Here is a 19306-nt window from a genome sequence, read left to right as displayed (position 1 = left end):
GTTCAGATGCCTATATTTAGTATTTACTACCAGTCTCTACTTCAGGCGAGATCATATGAAACCAGCTTAATTTTGTTTAGAAAACCATTTTCTCTCACAATTGACCTGGCTACTTGCAATAGTTTGAGAAATAAATTCTTTGAAAGGAACAACCTGCTTATCTTGATGTCAGTGAAGCATCGTGTGATTGCAGGGTGAGTGCAGAGTTGAGTGATTACAGAGAAATAATCACTTGTGCCATATAAAGCACCGCTCTCCCTCAAACCTTTGTAATTAAGGCCCCAATTGACAAATCATGTGTTCACTGCTTACCTTATCTGGTGGACATCTAGTGAATTCCACTGCTGAAGAAGGACAAGACATTCAACTGCAGTCGTTTATGTTTCTGTTCATTTATACCTGCCATTCAGCATGCCAGTGATTCACTCCCACTTTGAAAATCAAGGTGTGGAATGTAATTTCTAGAAAAGACTAGCATGACAGGAGCTTTAAAAAAACAAATCCTCAGCTCAGCCTCTTGATCCATTTTAAAATATAGGGAATTTGAACAAAAATCATCTATTGTCTTCTGCAAAAGTAAAGACCCCCTTCCAATTTTTATTCTCCACTAAAATAACATTTAGATTAAGCAATTCAGTTAATGTTGGACAAAAAGGGATTGACCATGATCATCCCACTGTTTCCTTCCTCCCAAATGTAGTTGTATAAAATAATACGGAAATGCTAATATCACCATTTGACAGAAGCACAGAAGAATTAAGTGATTTATGTAAGACCATCCAGGAAGTCTGTGGTAGAGCAAAAAGTTGTACCCAGGTCTCTCCAGTCCCAGTTAGTGCTCCAATCATGTGGACATGCTTATATGCTAAACATCAATATTAGCTCAAGAAGAAATTGATAGAAGTTGGATGTGTACAAATTCAGGCTAGAGATAAGAAGAAGGTGTCTAACTACCATACGGTGAGGTGCTAGAACAATCCCCCTCCCAGAAGTCCTGGTGGCAAACAACTTAATTAGTTTTAAGGAAGAGTTGGACAAATTTGAGTATGATGGGGTTAATTGTAATGGTGAGAACCAAGGCTCAACAGCAATGATGCTCATTTCTGGTTTATTTCCTATGTTGCTAAAAGCTCATGCTTTACTGTTTCAGAAAGGGACTCCTCACTGCCACACAAATTCCCCACATGTATTGTGTTTGTGATTGTTTTAACCTCCACCCTCTGAAGCATACAGGGTGGCTCCAGCTAGAGACAGGACATTGGTTAGAGTGGGCACCAAGTGTTCTCTGTCTCAAGTGTGTGGCTGATTTTTGTGCATGTGCTCAGGGGTGTAACTGATCGCTATGTGTGGAGTCAGGAAGGAGTTTTCCCCTGGGTCAGGCTGGCAGTAGCCTTGGGGAGGGGGGGGGGGTTTGTTGTTGTTTCCACCATTCCATGCTATACGTGAGTGTGGGTCACCTACTTGGGTTATCTGGATGTTTCTCACTTAATCATTTCCCTGCCATTGCAACTGACCTTAGGCACTGACACACTCTGGGCCCTCCCATTCTCTGCCTGTGGTGCATGGCAGTCTAATTTCCTGTGGGCTGTAATATTGTGGTTTAATTGCAGTTGTTGGGCTTAGTGTGCTGATGCTGTTGGTGGCCTATGACTTGCAGGAAGTCAGACTAGATGATCCTTTCAGGTCTTAAAACGCTGTGGCTCTTGTGTAGCACCCAAGTCTATAAGACCTGTGTACATCAGAGGGTGGAATTAGGCCTTTGAGTCAGCATTAGTAAAGGGAGGAGTGACATACTGTGTTGTTTGCTGAGTGTGAAACCACCTACATCTAAAATATCCCTCCTTCCGTCCAGAAAAATAGCAAAAAGTTTTTAAAAGGTTGACAGTAAATCTTGCCAGAGCCTGGGCAGCAATGAAGTGTGGGCTCTTTGTGAGACAAGTCTGATACTCTGAGCAGAATGTTGGGGCCCTTCAGTGAGGAGGTGTCTGCCACTGTTGCTGTGGAAGCTGCTGGCTCCTGCAGTAGATAACATACTTGTTGCTATTTTGGGGCAGCCACACCTCTTTCATTATTGCACCACATACTCTGCAGTTATGGTGAGCACTGTGTTGCTGTAGCAGAGAGCAGTTGCTAGCGCTCACAAAAGCAATGGCACAGGATTACATCTATGCCTCTTCTGAACATGTATTCTTGCCTGCATGTTGACTTTGAGCTCGTTATTTGACTCAGTACCCCTGACGGTTGCATAAGCACAGACAAGATTCCCTTTCAAATGGTAAAAATTTTATTACTTTAGAGATTGTTTTCTCCAATACAGAATAAAAAATTAATTGCAAAAGGAGAGAGCTTCAAATGACAATTACATCTGAATTCACATATAAAGTCATCTTACCACTCATTTTTTATATTCTCTAGGATTACATTAAATTCAGGTGATTCCAAAGTAATTGTTGAGAATTAAATATCTTGTACTAAAGAAGGAAACATCTCAGTAAATGATTCAACAATCACTTAGCAGGACTGAATGCAGTCCTGTGTAAACTGTCAAAACTCAATAAAGCTTCATGAGATGCCACTTAGGGTATGTCTAGACTACATCCCTCTGTCGGCAGAGGGATGCAGATTAGGCAGGTCGACATTGCAAATGAAGCGGGGATTTAAATATCCCGTGTCTAATTTGCATAAAAATGGCCACCGTTTTTGACGAATCAGCACTTTGTTGGCAAAAAGCAGCAGTCTAGAGGGGGATATGTCGAAAAAGAAAGCCTTTTTTGACATATGCCTTTATGACTCCTGCAAGGAGGTTTACAGGATCTTTCGAAAAAGTCTTCCTTTCATGACAAATCCCCCTCTAAACTGCCGCTTTTTTCCGACAAAGAGCTGAGTTGTCAAAAATGGCGGCCTTTTTTATGCAAATTAGGCATGGGATATTTAAATCCCCACTTCATTTGCAATGTCGACTTGCCTAATCTGCATCCCTCTGCCAACAGAGGGATGCAGTCTAGACATACTCATACTGAACATGCAAATCAAACATTATTTTTGGAATAAATCTGCAAACAAGTATGGGGGGATTGACTGGAACCCGTCAGTTTGGGGCCTGATTCAGCAAGGTACTTTAAGCATTGGAGATGCCTCAATGCTTTCAGACACATTAAGTTAGGCTCCTGCTTAAGTGCTTTGCTGAACTAGAGCTTTACTAAGGTATTTAGGAAGCTTATTTTTTCATTTGGGAACTTTTTCACGGTTTCACTTTAACTAAAAAATTAGATCTTATCATGATTATCCTACTAAATGTTTATTGCTACCTCTGACCATGGTGCAGGATTAATAAAGAGGAAGAAACGTTTTCTTTAATCCCATAAGTTATTTAGTACAAATCTCTTTTAGTTTAAACATATAGTTTTCTTTAGTACATAGTTCTTACAAATTACTTCTAAGCCCTTTTTTAAGTTTAAAAAGAATCCATAAAACAAAGATTGATTCCTTTAGAAAAAGATAGTGTTACTTGTGCTATGTGCAAGTAAAATATTTTTAAGTGTCTTGAGTAATAAAAAAACAAATTTGCAAAGTTTATTATAGATTGTGCCATCTGGATAGACAGAGTTTGATGTTTTCCAATAGATAACATCTGTGTATTGGGCAATGCAACCTGGTGTGCTATCCACAGTTAGTGCTTATAAAACAAACACAGTTTGTCCTTGTGCACAGCTTCCAAATATATATTTTTAGCTTTGATGATGCTGTCACTTGAAAATGACTTTGAAATGAGATTTTTTTTTAAATAAGAAAGTCTGTTAGAAATAACGTAAGGGTGGGGAAAATATCCAAGAAATTCAGAGTTGTTAAGTGTGACAAATGCCATCCAAAAGCTCCATGTTGATTATTGCAGTGTGGTAATAAGATAAATAGAAAATTGGCTAGCAAACGGTCCCACATAGAGCTAAATGCAGAATGCAACTCTAGAGATGAGAGTGTTTCTCCTTTAGGGGTGGCATCTCGTCAATTTCAGTCGTTTTGATTCATTTGGTGATTTTTTTCCTTGACGCTTTTTCTTGACAAAGGCATTCAGGAATGTTCACATTCTTCTGGGATAACCACATCATGTTTCCACAACCACATACCTCTAAATCATTTTGCTAGCATCTTAATGTCCACTGCACTGTAGCATTTTCCATTTTTCTTTTTCAGATTGCCTCTCAAAGAAATACTGGGTAGTGTGTAGCCACTTCATTAATCATTCACTTTTTAGAAGGCAACTGATTGACCTCAGTCATAAGCATCTCTTCACTCCCTCTGCAGGCATTGGGATACTCATGGTAACAGCTATCAAGGATATATTATAGGATACAGAGAGTATGTTTCTGTTCCAAGTGCTAAGCATGCAGCACTGCAGCTCTGCCACTTAATACAGCAATGAAAGGCCGTTTTATGTTGGTACATTACATCTACCTTGGGAGCTATGTCAGTGGGAAAATTCTTCCATCAGCTTAGTTGCAGCTACTGTGGGGGCCAGCTCCACTTAATTACATCACAACAGGCACCACATTTATCTTATTTACTTTAGGTGTAGATGGGGCCTGAGGGTTTTACCATGGGAGTACAAGCAAATTTTACAGTGCTATGAATCTTTACAGTGCTATTTTATAAAGATAGCACGACTAACATCTATCAACTTTGTCTGTGATGTGTCCATGGAGGAAATTAATGCAGTCCTCCCAAACACATGCCTATAAAACCTTGTATCACAACACGTTACCCTGAGCTATATACAAAGGCCAGCAGGAAGGGTTGATTTTGAGCTTTCTTTTGGGACACAGAATACTTTCTTCTTGCCTTGGTAGTATTGTATCTGAAATACCAGATGTGAAACATAAGATAATGTTAAACTGTTTAAGATAATAATAGAACTTTCTAAATCATTCCGCTCACTACAGTGCCTATACAGTTGTACTCAGTGTGGCTGACATATCTGGGGGATATAATACCACCAATTTAATAAAACACAACATCAAAACCAAAACCTCTAAAACATTTTCTAATACACATTTCTGTGCATTGTGGGTTGCGTTACAGGCCTGAACCATACAAAGGTTTTCTGATTCTGGAGTCACTAGGAACATTAGTGGATATGATGCTGCTGAACAGGAGTGAGGGTGTCAGAATCCAGCTTATAAAAAGAATAGCTTTCCTCATTACTATCTCATCATTATATGTCATCTGCAGGAGCATCCTCGGGTGCCATTGACTTATTACCCACTCCTAGTGAAACAACTAACTGGACAGCAGGACTTCTAATAGACAACAATGACCTGATTTTTAAATTTGATGGAAAACAAGGAGCTAAAATTCCTGATGGAATAGTACCAAAAAATTTAACTGATCAATTCACTATCACTATGTGGATGAAACATGGACCTAGTCCAGGACTGAGAGCTGAAAAAGAAACCATTCTCTGCAACTCTGACAAGACAGGTAAGTCTGTTTATATTCACATTTTTTGACAGAGATCACATAGGAGGCATAGGAGGCATAGGAGGAGTTTTCCTTCCCTTCAGTTAATATATTTTGAAAGGAAGCCATAAATCCTGAATTTTGTGTCTGAAACTTTTACACATGCCTTAGTTGGATGGTCATGAGTTCAGTGTAAGTTTCTGTAATACTTATGCAATCCTCATCTGACGATTTTGTTAAAAGCACTTGACAACATGGGGAAAATTCGTTTCAATTTTCCATTATTTAGAATTGGGAAATTAATGCTAAGTTTTAATTGAAATTAGTTAGATTAAATATTAATTGGAAAACTATGCTGACCTAATTAATCCATAAACTGAATGGATAGGACCTAATCCAGGAAGGTGCTAAGCCCCTTCAATTTTCAGTAGACCCAAAATGAGGTATGAATCTGAAATTAAACTGGAATATTATTTGTTTGTTTGAAGTGTATATTATTAATACAGGCAGAATTTTTAATTGAGGCAAATTGAGTTAGACAAAGTAATTATGACCCTTCGCGGTTTTAAGCCTATTTATTGTTATATATTTTTAGAAATGAATCGACATCACTATGCTCTTTATGTGCACAACTGTCGTCTGGTGTTTCTGTTGCGTAAAGACTTTGACCAGGCTGATACATTTCGCCCGGCAGAGTTCCACTGGAAGTTGGATCAGGTATTTTGGCTCCTTTTATTATCTGTATATAACCTGCAGCTATGTGGTATGGCTTTCCATTGCCCTCTAAAGAAAGAACCCCGCAGAGGTTGGAGGAGTTTTATGATTGTAGATCCAGATGTCTTGTGTTGATTCCTATTCCTGACAACCTCTGGGAGCGAGGGGGAGACCAATGTGGTAAATGTAATTTCCAAAAAAGTCCTCCATTCACCCCCAGAAGCCTGTTTTAGCAGCACAAGATAACAGATTTAGATCTTACCTATAAGCACTTTGCTGATATGGAGACAGTATTGACGGTCTGTGTTGACTTATGCATTCAGTTTCTCTTATATTTAATTTTGCTTGATTATGAAGAACACTTTGTGGAGAAAATATTCAGAAATTTAAATTTGCTTTCCAGAAAATTATTAATTCTAGTCAAGATAAGGATGATGCAAAGACGTACTTTCCCTGACTAGTATTTGCTTAAATCAAGCGTTTGAACTTTTGAACACAAAATGTAAAATTCACACTGTATGTATAACATTATGCTAATTGTTTGATCCCTTACTTTTCTGCTAAAATGGATTTAGAAGGTTGCCCTGAGTTCTCATTGTCAAATATATGTAACAGGAACCTGTTTAATGGACATAGCATTCGTTTTTCACTTCTGGTGTCTTGGTGAGGGTTAGTTCTGGTCTACTTGAAATGAAGAAGCATTAACATGTCTCTAAGGATGAATTTACACTAATTAATGGTCAACCTTAAAGGTCTTGTACAATGATTTAATTTTATACTATGTGATGAGTGTTACATAAATATTTATAAATCAAACCATGAAATTGAATTGCTACAGCAACAGATATTTTTATGAACATCTCCACAATCTTGAATGCTTAGTCATAGCTTATGTGTTCCATTTGTTTGTTTGGTCGTCTGAAGAGAATGACTTAGAATCCTCCATGGATAAGGAGTCATTTAATAGTCTGTCAGAACTTTTTCAGCTGTACTGCAGTGATTTTTTTTTTTTTGCTTCACACGCGTTTGGTCATTTCCACACTTTTCCAGATAGGGGGCTAAAAATTAGACAGAATTAGAAATAGAGAAATGGCAACAGCTTTCCAATTACATTTTCCCTCTTATATTCAATAGTAATGTACATCTTTAACTGGACTCTGGATTTGTTTATATCAGACCATTGAATAAATCCTTATGGACAGTTTGAGATTCATATTGTCATTATCTGAGTTGTGTTTTTGGAGAAAGCTGAAGAGTTTCACTCAGGTAAAGGAATCTCTGCAGGAGCAGATACCATTGGAAGGGAATCCAAACCAGTAATTAGCATATTATTTCTTTCCCTTTTTAGTGCTCGGTGGAAAACTCTATGCCTGATTCTGAAGAGAGAACCATTTTTATACTTAAAATTTGGCCTCCATATTATGCTATAGTATCAGACACTGACCCATAGAGACAATGGCCTGCACATTTTTATGTAGGGGGCGGGGGGAAACCATGTAACTATAGCAAGAAGCCAATAATACTCAGTCCCAAACTCCAGTCTCGTGTCAAGGCAGAGCACTGAAAAGATTTTACACTATTGCTCTTGTTGTAGTGTTTCCTTTTTTTGGAATATGATGTAGCCTCCACAGTTATAATACACAGAGAGCTTTTGAAGCCTCTGCACAGTAGCATCTGCAACATTAGCCATAGGCAGATTAAGCTGCTCAATCTATTCTTAGATTGATGGGATTCTTTTCTGTATGGAATATATTTACCCTATGCCTTCCATTAAAGTTAATGAAAGACTCACAAAGCTAATGTTTTGCATAGAGAGATGAACTTTCACTTTTTACCCTTCCACTGACCTTAAAGTGTCATAACCTTCTGTCTGTGACTGCCAAGCACTTTTAACTTCTTAGCAGTGGATGTGCCAAAACACTAACAGTCAAGACTATAGGACTTGAAACTGAAGAGGCCCTTGTTATTTGAAAGGAACATTAAAAATGAACACAGACTACTACTGATTATTTCTAATCCTCACTTTAATTATCTCCGAAATTGATTACACTGTCAGTTCCATTTAAAGTGAACCCATTAGGAATAGCCCAGAAGATAAGGTGCAGATAACTTTTAAAAAATCGGTGTTTATGTGCACACTATAATCATAGCTGAAACATTTCCTAAACAACTGAGTGATTGATGCCCAGCAGGTAGCAGCTTCTGTATCTTATCACAACTATAGCTTATTATGAAACATAAGTGGTTCCTTCATTTCAATATGAAAAATCATACCCTGTTTAATTTTGGTTTTTATAAATTTCCTGTATAAAAGTTTAAAACCATGGGCTGTGTCTACATTGGCACCCTTTTCCGGAAAAGGGATGCTAATGAGACCAGTCGGAATTGCAAATGCCGCGGGGGATTTAAATACCCCCCATGGCATTTGCATGAACATGGCTGCCGCTTTTTTCCGGCTCGGGGTTTTACCGGAGAAAAGCGCCAGTCTAGACGGGATCTTGCGGAAAATAAGGCCTTTTCCGGAAGATCCCTTATTCCTACTTTCAAGCAAAACCCCGAGCCGGAAAAAAGCGGCAGCCATTGTTCATGCAAATGCCGCGGGTGATATTTAAATCCCCCGCGGAATTTGCAATTCCGAAGTGTCTCATTAGCATCCCTTTTCCAGAAAAAGGTGCCAATGTAGACACAGCCATGGTGTCCAACACACTGCCCGCTAGCCACATGTGTCTATTTGGCTGGTTGAGTGTGGCTAGTTCACTATAGTTATAGCCACCATAGTGATTACTGCTTCAGAACTGGTTGGACACCACAGGTTTAAAATGCCACTTAGAAGGCATTTGATGTAGCTTTATAAATCACTTCTTTTCTCATAGTTGTTGAAAAGTCTTAGAATTTCTGCTTCCTTATGGCTGTGTCATTGAATATATTTCCATTAGCTGAACTACTGCCATTATAGGTTGTCAAAATGATTCATGTTCAAGCAAGTTACAAATTCTGTCAGTGCAGCCTATGTTAGTGGCTGGATTACATCCCCACAGTCGGGCTTTAGGGACATAGAAGTCAGTTCTACTACCCAGTCATTGAAGTGCCCAAAATGTAGCTACATCCCTTGAACTCAGTAGGTGAATAGATTTCTATCAAATGTGGATACAGCACATGAGAGAGAACACCAAGAGACTCTAAAGCCCAAGAGTCTGCAGACACTTATATTGCTTAGATTGTCTCAGAAACGAGCACAGGAAACTATCTGAGGATGAAATCAACATTGGAAGTCCTAAGGGAAATAAATTATATTGAACATTTCTGACATAGCTGAGGAGGACATTATGGGGCCTTCTCTACCATACAAGTACCTACATTTATGTCAAGGTATACGTTTCACAAATGTTTAACCAATATTCCTTTCAACATTATTTTCATAACAAATCCTCTCTCTGCAGTTCAGATTAATTAACCTGTCAGAAAATGTGTTGTAAGTGGCTATTGCAGGTGTTAGGTGTTGATGGTGAAGGAATGTAGAAAGCAAGAGACTGGGGCTGCGAGGGCTAAATCTCTCTTTTATTCACACACTCATCCTTCTTCTTATGTTAAATAATTTATCTAAGCTTCAGATACATCCCCAGAAGATCATCTTTATAGACCTCCTCAGAAATCTTGATATAGCCTTACATATAGTGGTGAGAGCATGGTGAAAAAGAGTCAGTTAATCTAAAGAAAGGCTGGCAAAAATTGTTTGCCAGAACTGCTAATATCAATTCCATCTCCATAATTTCAGTTGTCCATGTAGATATGCATAGAGTTAAATGCTCTTCTCAATCACATAGTACCTCCCCTGTGGTTGGGGCATGGGCGTCGAGGGGAACCAAAGTTACCGCTCCCCCTTCTCTGCTACATGAAGAGGTAGGGATCCCCATCCTTTGTGGCTAATGAGGGAAGAGCCCCCTTGCTAGTTCAATCTACTTCAGACTAGTGCTCCTGCCTGACTTCCCCTGACCCATATAGGATTGTGGCCAAATAACGATTTGCATAATGAGCCATAGTTTTAAAGTATGTTGGTAATAGTGAAAGACACAGCATTAAATAGGTCAATGCTCAATATATTTCAAGCTCTATGCACCACAGATATTAAATTTTTCATACTAATATGCGAGACTTAATCAAAGCTAAGACATTTCCTCTAAATCAACAAAATAAGATTACTGCTTTAAATGACCTTTCAGACAGGGATACAAGAATTCTTAATTCAAAGTCTAATTATTTTCTGTCTCTTTCTATTTTTCTCATATTGAACCAGGTCCTGTTGCTCACTGACAAAATCTTTTTTCAGTCCCCACAAAAATGGCTGCATTGTAGGAACATGATAGGAGTCATTCTAAGTGGGCAAAAAGGATAAAGATGCAGCAAATTGTTTCTTTTCCAAGACAAAATAATCTGCTCTGAATAATCCAAAATTAGTCTAAAACACAAACTTTATTAAAACCATCTCAAGTTTAGTTTTATCATACAGAAAACAGTAATTGTTCATAGTAAGAAAATAGATTATTCAAATAAATCAGAATAGAATATGTTCTAGCTTTCTGCCTTTACACACACGCACATGGTATTAAGTAGGCCTCAATTTGCATGTAACTGATTTATTTCCTATGGAGAATAGGCTCTTACAGTTGATATTATGCACCCCATCCTTTGATACACTGCATTTCTATTGATTTTGGAAAGCAAGCAACTCTCCACGTGTGTGTGATAGTGCTTTAGCTGACTTTCCAAGATATGCAACTATGTATGTTGCATTATTACAGGGCAAAACTGAAGAGATTAGAATTGGATATATAGATTTTCATCTCCAAGGTGATCATTTGAATTAGTTTTGTCAGAAATAACTGAAACTTGTTGCTAGATGATGGTTATTTAGCTTATTTGAAATTAGGAAACAGATTGGGACTCCTTCCTAGAGAACAAGTGTCCAAATCATGAAAATCATATAAGGCATCTTTATCAACAGACTCAGAAAGGAAAATCATAGAATCATAGGGCTGGAAGAGACCGCAGGAGGTCATCAAGTCCAGCGCTCTGCTCAAAGCAGGACCAATCCGAAAAAAATCAATTTAAAAACCTGTAGGGATGGAGATTCCACCACCTCCCTAGGTAACCCATTTCAGTGCTTCACCACCCTCCTAGTGAAATAGTTTTTCCTAATATCCAATCTAGACCTCCCCCACTGTAACTTGAGACCATTGCTCCTCGTTCTGCCATCTGTCACTACTGTGAACAGCCTCTCTCCATCCTCTTTGGAACCTCCCTTCAGGAAGTTGAAGGCTGCTATCAAACCCCCCCTCACTCACTCAGTTCTAGGGGATAGAACTATCCTCTATCCCAGTGCGACATAAAAATTGACTGTGTGTGTGTGTGTGTGTGTGTGTGTGTGTGTGTGTGTGTGTTTACCCAAGCATGCAGGAGGACCAAAAGAATTGATGGGCCCCTGGGAGAGATGAAACAGCTTCATGCTCCCAAAAGGGGTTGGGCCTTGGGTGGAAGGGGCAGGGTTGGAGCAGCTAGCCCTCAGTGCTGCTCAGACTATGCTGCCCAGGGCTTGAGTGGTGATTAAAAGGCCCCAGAGCTCTAGACACCACTTCTGCTGTGGTAGCAGTGACAAGGAGCCTCGGACTTTTTGAAGTGACAGGCCTCAGGGCAGTTGCCCTTCTTCCCCACTCTTCCCCCCCCCCCCCTCCGCAGCTGGCAGACCTCTATGCGTCTGTGTTTAATTATAAGGTTTCAGGACTGCCAATTTGGCACCTCTCTTTTTTTTCAAAGTTGATTACTTTAATTATTCATTTTGTTTGAGGCTCAAAAGAGTTTAAGCAGATAACTATTTCTTCCCAAATTGGTATGCAGGCCTGTAGTGCACTGTGCATACATCCTTAATAAGCCTCCTACAGACAGAAAATTAGAAAACACCTAACTTGCGTCCTACACAGCCAGTAGGAGAGAAATGATAGATGAAACATGCTAATCCTGTGACTAAGAAGAAATCATTTCAGGCCTCAAACAGCTTCTGCAGAATCCAAAGCACCCCAAGTCTATTACATTCTAACCCTCTAATGTCTTATCTGACACAGTTTATTCACCATTTTTCTTTCTCACTATAAATGCTATTGTATGTAGCATCTTGCTTCAAAGCAGCCTTTGCTAGCACAAAAATGTGCCAATGGTGCTGATAAGTGCTGCAAATGTTCTTTGAAATCCCAAATTAAGGCATTTTAAAGTAATTGGTGTAATTGTACTATCCCAGTTAACAACGAATCTTGACAAATGGGTTAAATTTTATGCTGTGCAAGACCAGTTGCACTGCATGTGCCTAAAAATTATTTTTATGCCAACTGATTTCTATTATATTTCCTTCGTAAACCTGCTATGACCCTTAAGGAGGCACTGAGCTGCATTCAGAAATACCCTTCTTGCATTCAATTTCAGTTATCAGGCGATATTTCTAGAGTTGCCAGTTGCCTGGTTTCTGACCAGAAAACCTAGGGAAAAAGGGGACCTGACCATGTTTGGTCAGATCTACTGACTGATTACCCAAAGTTTGGTTCCTGTGAGCAGGGATGGTGGGGTGGTGCAGGTAAAGAGCAGGGAGGAGAGAGAGGACAAGGAGTGAGCAGAGGGGAGAAGGAAAATGAATGGGGGCTGGCACTTGGGGGAAAAGATGGGGAAAGATCAGGAAAGTGGGAGGGCCCTGTGTGAAGGAGTTGGGCCTCATGGGCAGTGGTGGGGATCTCTGGGTGAAGAGATGGAGCAGGAGAGGTTCTGGTGCTCTGACTAGCTTGTCAAGTTTTCAGATATTATATCATTATAATATTATAGCAACCCTAGATATTTCTATGGATGTGTGTCTGCTGCCTTTTGTAATAGACACCCCCACCCAGTGTTCCTTCTATTTTTTCCATTCATGTGCAGAATACATTTTATGTTGTGTATTGAGGTATGTGTGAATGTGCACCACCAATAGAAACACATGCTGCTGGCTGTGGGTGCTCTGCTCATCAGCTGGACGGCATTTGAATCTCTCCTGGGTGGCTGCCCAAGAATACAGCTTACAGGAAATGCTGCCCCTGCTCCTTTTTTTGTTTTTTTGTTTTTTCAGTGATATAAAAATTATTGTAATTTTATTACATGGTGGGATTTTCAAAAGCAATCAATGCTGACTTAACTTTGGTCCCACTCAAGATGTTAAATTGCGGTTAATTGACTAGTCAAGTAGTCGATGGAATTTCCATTAACTACTCGACTAATCGATAGGCACTTCCGCATTCCTCCTACTGGGGCTCTTGTACATTTCAAAGGAGGAATGCGGTAGAACACCGTGTGCAGCCCAGGGCCAGTGGAAAGTCCTGCTGATTCCAGGCTGCATGTGGGCGTGCTACCTTTGAAATGTACAAGAGTCCCCAGAGGGGTCTCTTGTGCATTTCAAAGCAGAAGTGCCCTCATGGAGCCCTGGGTCAGCGGGGGGATTCAGAATCCCCCGCTGATCCCGGGTTCCATGTTGTGCTGCCAATTTGAAATGCTACATGGAGCCCAGGGACAGCTGGGGACTCCCCAGCTGACCACAGTTTCCGCACAGCATTTCCCCAGAACCCGGGGGTCCGTTTCGAAGGAGCAGCGCCAATGCCCTTTGAAGTAATGCCTCTTCTCCTCCCCCCCCCTTTGCTGCCTCTATCTGTAGAGGTAGCAAGTGGGGGGGGGGGGGAAGGATCAACTAATCGACTACTTGACTAGTCTTTAACATGCTTAGGTCCCACTGAAGTCAGTGGTAAAATTTTCTTGGAAATTAAATATAGTGTAAAATCAGGTATAAGCAAGGTATGAATCAGCTTCTGCAATCTCTCCAAACACATGTATGGAAGTCAGTGAGATTCCCATACATAAAAGATATGTACAAGCAAGTTCTATATGTTGGGACCTGTACTCACTGCAGCAAACTGGACCTAATACATTAAGCTACCCTTTTTTCTGAAGTCTTCATGTAGAAATTTTCTGGGGGCTTCAGGAGTTTTTTAAAGATTTTTGTTTAATTAAAAATGAAGGTGAATATTAGAGTCAGTCCATTCTTCTTATTTGTTTTGCATTTATGTTATGCTGTCTCTTGATTTCCACTTACACCACTGAAGTTTTTATAGAATATGTTTGTATTGTGGTAGCAGTCAGACAAAGTTAGAAATTTGGCCCACTGGGTTAGGAGGTATCTATGACTTTTGCTCATAGAAAGTCACTTTAGCTTTTGTATATCCAAGAAACATTTTAATTTTCTGTAGGTTCTTGTGCAAATTTTGTAGTAAGGGTGTATTTCTTTGTTATCTTTGTAGCTGCAGAATTGCAAAATATGCAGGGCATACCTATATTAATTAATCAAATGATAATGGCCTTTTTGCAATTTAGTGACAATAAACATGGATTATAACATTATTTCATCATGTGTGAACTGTGAACCTAATTTAACAGGACTTATTGAAGCTACAGTGTGACAGCATATAGACATGCTGCAGTTATAGTACATAATAATCAAGGCTTTCAGGTGCTTTGACTGTCAATATGATAAAGCAGTTTAATTAATTAAAGCTGTAATTAAACCATCCATATTTTTGAAAGGGAACATGAACAGCTTTTATTGTGCACCTGCATATTATAAATTTTAGATCTTACAATAACTCACAATTCATCTGCAAAACAAGTTTGCAAACTCTTATATTTGGCAGACGCTCTAGCATAAAACACCTAAGAGAGAGAGCTCTACTTCACAGCAATATATATGATAAGTTTTACATTTATTTCCTTGCCACCATTGACCTTTTGTCTCGTGTCAATGCTTCTTCATTGTGCTGAGGGAATGCTAGATAAGAGCCATAGCTCTGAATATCATGAAATTTGTCCAGCTATTGAAATCAGTTCAGCCTCAGAACATGGTGGGTTACATTGTCATTTAGGTGCCTGCAGTCAAGACGGCATTATGCTCAAGTTAGGAAACTATCAGCTTATGGGAGAGAGACTGATGATTTATTACTCTGTGGCTAATTTCTAAAGCATAATTAATGGTGTCAGGAGGCCAGTTTGGGTGCAACAATCTACACTGGAGTTAGGTTCCTGACTCTGGCTCGCAGCACTTTTCTGTGAGGCTGTTTAATTGTGGTGCAGATGTTCTTGCTTATGTTAACATAAGAACAGCCATACTGAGTCAGACCAAAGGTCCATCTAGCTCAAGATCCTGTCTTCAGAGAGTGGCCAATGCCAGGTGCCCCAGAAGGAATGAATGGAACAGAGAATTATCAAGTGATTCATCCCTTCTTGCCCATTTGCAGCCTCTGACAGATGAAGTGATTCATCCCTTCTTGCCCATTTGCAGCCTCTGACAGATGCTAGGGACACCATCCCTGCCCATCCTAGCTAATGGCCATTGATGGACCTATCCTTCATGAGTTTATCTAGTTCATTTTTGAAACTTTTAGGTGATAGCCCAAGTTCTGGGATCCTACCATCTCACAAAGTCCTAAAGCCCAGGCTCCAGTCTGAGTTTGGATGTCTACACTATAATTTCATAGCCCTACAGCAGTGGTCTCCAACCTTTTTAACCACGAGATCGCTTTCTCAATTTAAGTGTACTGTAAGATCTACCTCAAACAAAATACCCTTGCCCAGTTTCCTTTCTCTGAGGCCTGTTGGTGCTCCACCCCTTCTCTAAGGCTTCACCCTGCTCATTCCATCTCTCATCCTCCCTGAATCTCATTCACTTTCACCAAGGTGGGGTAGGTAGTTGGGGTGAAGGCTCTGATCTTGGGCTAAAGAGTTCGGAATGTAGGAGGGGACATCCTGAAGGTAAAGGGCCAAAGTGCATCTCCTGTGAACTTGGGGCTAGAGCATCAGCTTCTGGAGACCAGGGTGGTGGGTTCAAATCTTGCCTCACTCTCTACAGGTATGTCTACACTACAAAGTTAATTCAAACTAACAGATGTTAGTTTGAATTAACTTTGATAGGCGCTACACTAGTGCTCCACTAGTTTGAACTTAATTCAAACTAGCAGAGCGCTTAGTTTGAACTAGGAAAACCTCATTTTACCAGGATTAAGCCTAGTTCAAACTAGCTAGTTCAAATTAAGGGGTGTGTAGCCACTTAACTCGAACTAGTGGGAGGCTAGCCCTCCCAAGGTTTCCCTGGTGGCCACTCTGGCCAACACCAGGGAAACTCTATTTCCCCCCTCCCAGCCCCGGAGCCCTTAAAGGGGCAAAGGCTGGCTACGGTGCCCGTGCAAGGTGCAAGCCTGCCAGGACCCAGCCAGCAGACCCTGCACCTGGCACGGATCGAGCCAGCCACCTGATGCCCCCCAGCCCTCCACCTCTTCCTGGGACCAGGCTGGCGGCTCCCGGGAACTTGCCCGGGACCACAAGAGGCGGGCACCCTCCTGGGCTAGTGCAGACATCGTGGACCTCGTCCACGATCTCCACACTAGGCACAGGAAAGTGGCCGTCTAGGGCAGGAGAGCTGCCAGCCTGGCCACCCAGGAGCAGGTGTGCAAGAGAATCAAGGGGGTCCACTGAGACCCCCGACCCTGAGCCCTGAGCTTACAATGGCCGTCCTGGGACAGACCAAAGGTCCATCTAGCCCAGTAGCCTGTCTGCCGACAGCGGCCAGCCCTAGGGACCCTGGAGGGGATGGACCAAAGACAGTGACCAAGCCATTTGTCTCGTGCCATCCCTCTCAAGCCTTCCACAAACCTTGGGCAGAGACACCACTCCTACCCCCTGGCTAATACCACTCCATGGACCCAACCTCCAAGACTTGATCTCACTTCCCTTAAAACTCTGTTCTAGTTCTAGCCTTCACAGCCTCCTGCAGCAAGGAGTTCCACAGGTTGACTCTTTGCTTTGTGAAGAACAACTTTCTGTTACTAGTTTGAATCCTGCTACCCATTCCTTTCCTTTGGTGTCCTCTAGTTCTTCTTTATGGGAACTAATGAAGAACTTTTCTGTATGCACCGTCTCCACCCAACTCCTGCTTTTAGAGACCTCTATCCTATCCCCCCTCCGTCTCCTCTTTTCTAAGCTGAGAAGTCCCAGTCTCTTTAGCCTCTCTTCATATGGGACCTGTTCCAAACCCCTGATCATTTTAGTTGCCCTCCCCTCTCCCGGCCTCTCTCTTCCCCTCTCCCACCTCCTTTTCCCAGTCTCCCCCAGTTTTGTTCAATAAAGACAGATTCCATTTTGGAAGACACATTATCTTTATTTTGTACATCAAGAAGAGGGGCTAGGGAAGAGTAAGTGGAAGGAGGTGAGGGAGGAATGGGGCACGAGCCCCTGATGGGGAGGACTGGGCTGGCTCTGCGAGCTTCTGGGGGTGGAAGCTCTCCTGCAGCCCCCCAATTGCCCCCTCTCCCCAGATGGCAGCCTGTAGCATGTGCAGCCGGGCTGATGGCTGAATGGTGTGATGTGCCCAGTGTGGGTAGTCCGGGCAATCCAAGCCAGGACTGCTTTTCAAGCGGGGAACCCCTGAGAACTGTCTGTCCGGGTTGGGGGTCGGGACCCTTTAAGCACAGCCCTCAGCTAGCCTGAGACAGCATCTCCACGCTCTAAGTCCTCCTCTGATGCCCTGCCGGCACTGCTTCCGGCCATCCTTAACCCCGGTTCAGGGTCCACTCTGTGTGGACATGCTAGTTCGAATTAGCAAAATGCTAATTTGAACTAGTTTTTTAGTCTGGATCCGTTAGTTCGAATTAGCTTAGTTCGAATTAACGTTGTAGTGTAGACATACCCAGAGTGACCAGACAGCCAACTACAAACAAGGGATCCAACTGAAGGTAGGGAGGTGCTGTGGGTTCTTGAGTGGACTGAGGAATGTGGCATTTGTCTGGGGAGCATAGGGTTGGGGACTTCAGTCCTCCTCCCATGCTCACCTTGGTAGCAGTCAGATGGCCAACATGTGATAAGGGATCTGCTGAATGTGAGGAGGTGGGCTGGAGTGGATAGGGGCTAGGGATTTTGCCTGGGGAGTGCAATGTGGTGTGTTCAAGTCTCCCCCCCCCCCTTAGGAGCAGCTGCACAGCCAACACAGACTGGCCCAGAGATGGAGCCGGCTCCAGCATTAGGAAGGGAGCATAAGGGACCCACTGAAGTTATGGAGGCAGAGTGGGATCTCCAGTGAACTCAGGGTTTGGATCCCTGCCCATTCATTCAGTGGCTGGCAGAGAACACCCAGCTGCCCAAGGATGGGCCTGGTTCCCACATGGAATTTTTGCATTTGTCAGCAGAGTGCAGGGTTGGGGGGCTTGAGTCCTGCCTGCCCACCCTGGGAACAGCTGGGAACAGGTAGGTAGCTGCCCCAGGGATGGAGAAGCAGAGTTAAGGAAGAACTACTCCTACCCTACTTCAAAGTAGGAATACGGGTATGTCTACACTACCCTCCTAGTTCGAACTAGCAGGGTAATATAGGCATACCGCACTTGCAAATGAAGCCCGGGATTTGAATTTCCCGGGCTTCATTTGCATAAGTGGGGAGCCGCCATTTTTAAAACCCCGCTGGTTCGAACCCCGTGCAGCGCGGCTACACGGGGCTCGAACTAGGTAGTTCGGACTAGGATTCCTATTCCGAACTACCGATACACCTCAAGGTAGCCGCGCTGCATGGGGTTCGAACCAGCGGGGTTTTAAAAATGGCAGCTCCCCGCTTATGCAAATGAAGCCCGGGAAATTCAAATCCCGGGCTTCATTTGCAAGTGCGGTATGCCTACATTACCCTCCTAGTGCAAACTAGGAGGGTAGTGTAGACATACCCTAAGAGATCCTCCAGAATAGGGCTTTATTCCGGAGGATTGGGCCAGTCTAGACCCTCTTTTCCGGCTTATCTACAAGCTGGAAAAAAGCGGCAGACATCTTTATTTAAATCCCGCAGGGGATATTTAAATCCCCTGTGGATTTCCCTATTCTGAAGTTTAAAATTAGCATGCCCCTTTCGGAAAAGGGGCCAGTGTAGACGTAGCCTGTGTGTTTGTGAGAATGGCAGAGACACACAGGTTGTGAGAGTGACAGAGATTTGCATTGCTTAACTCCCTCCATCCCCTTCTCTCTGTGTGGATATGGGCTACAGGAATGGGAGGAA

The 19306-nt window shown here is 42.0% G+C and overlaps 1 protein-coding gene across 1 annotated transcript in view; it reads left to right on the top strand.

Moving 5' to 3' along the window:
- CLSTN2 (calsyntenin 2) overlaps window positions 1-19306 on the top strand; it is an 824440-nt gene that overhangs the window by 684553 nt on the left and 120581 nt on the right. Inside the window, exons 7-8 of the mRNA XM_075937529.2 lie at window positions 5227-5475; window positions 6050-6171. Coding sequence (XP_075793644.2) covers window positions 5227-5475; window positions 6050-6171 — 371 coding nt within the window. The remainder of the gene's footprint in view (window positions 1-5226; window positions 5476-6049; window positions 6172-19306) is intronic.

Source organism: Pelodiscus sinensis, chromosome 10 (genome assembly GCF_052426305.1).
Source record: "Pelodiscus sinensis isolate ZL-2025 chromosome 10, ASM5242630v1, whole genome shotgun sequence".
Taxonomy (NCBI): domain Eukaryota; kingdom Metazoa; phylum Chordata; order Testudines; family Trionychidae; genus Pelodiscus; species Pelodiscus sinensis.
This window is presented reverse-complemented; position numbering and strand designations above follow the sequence as displayed.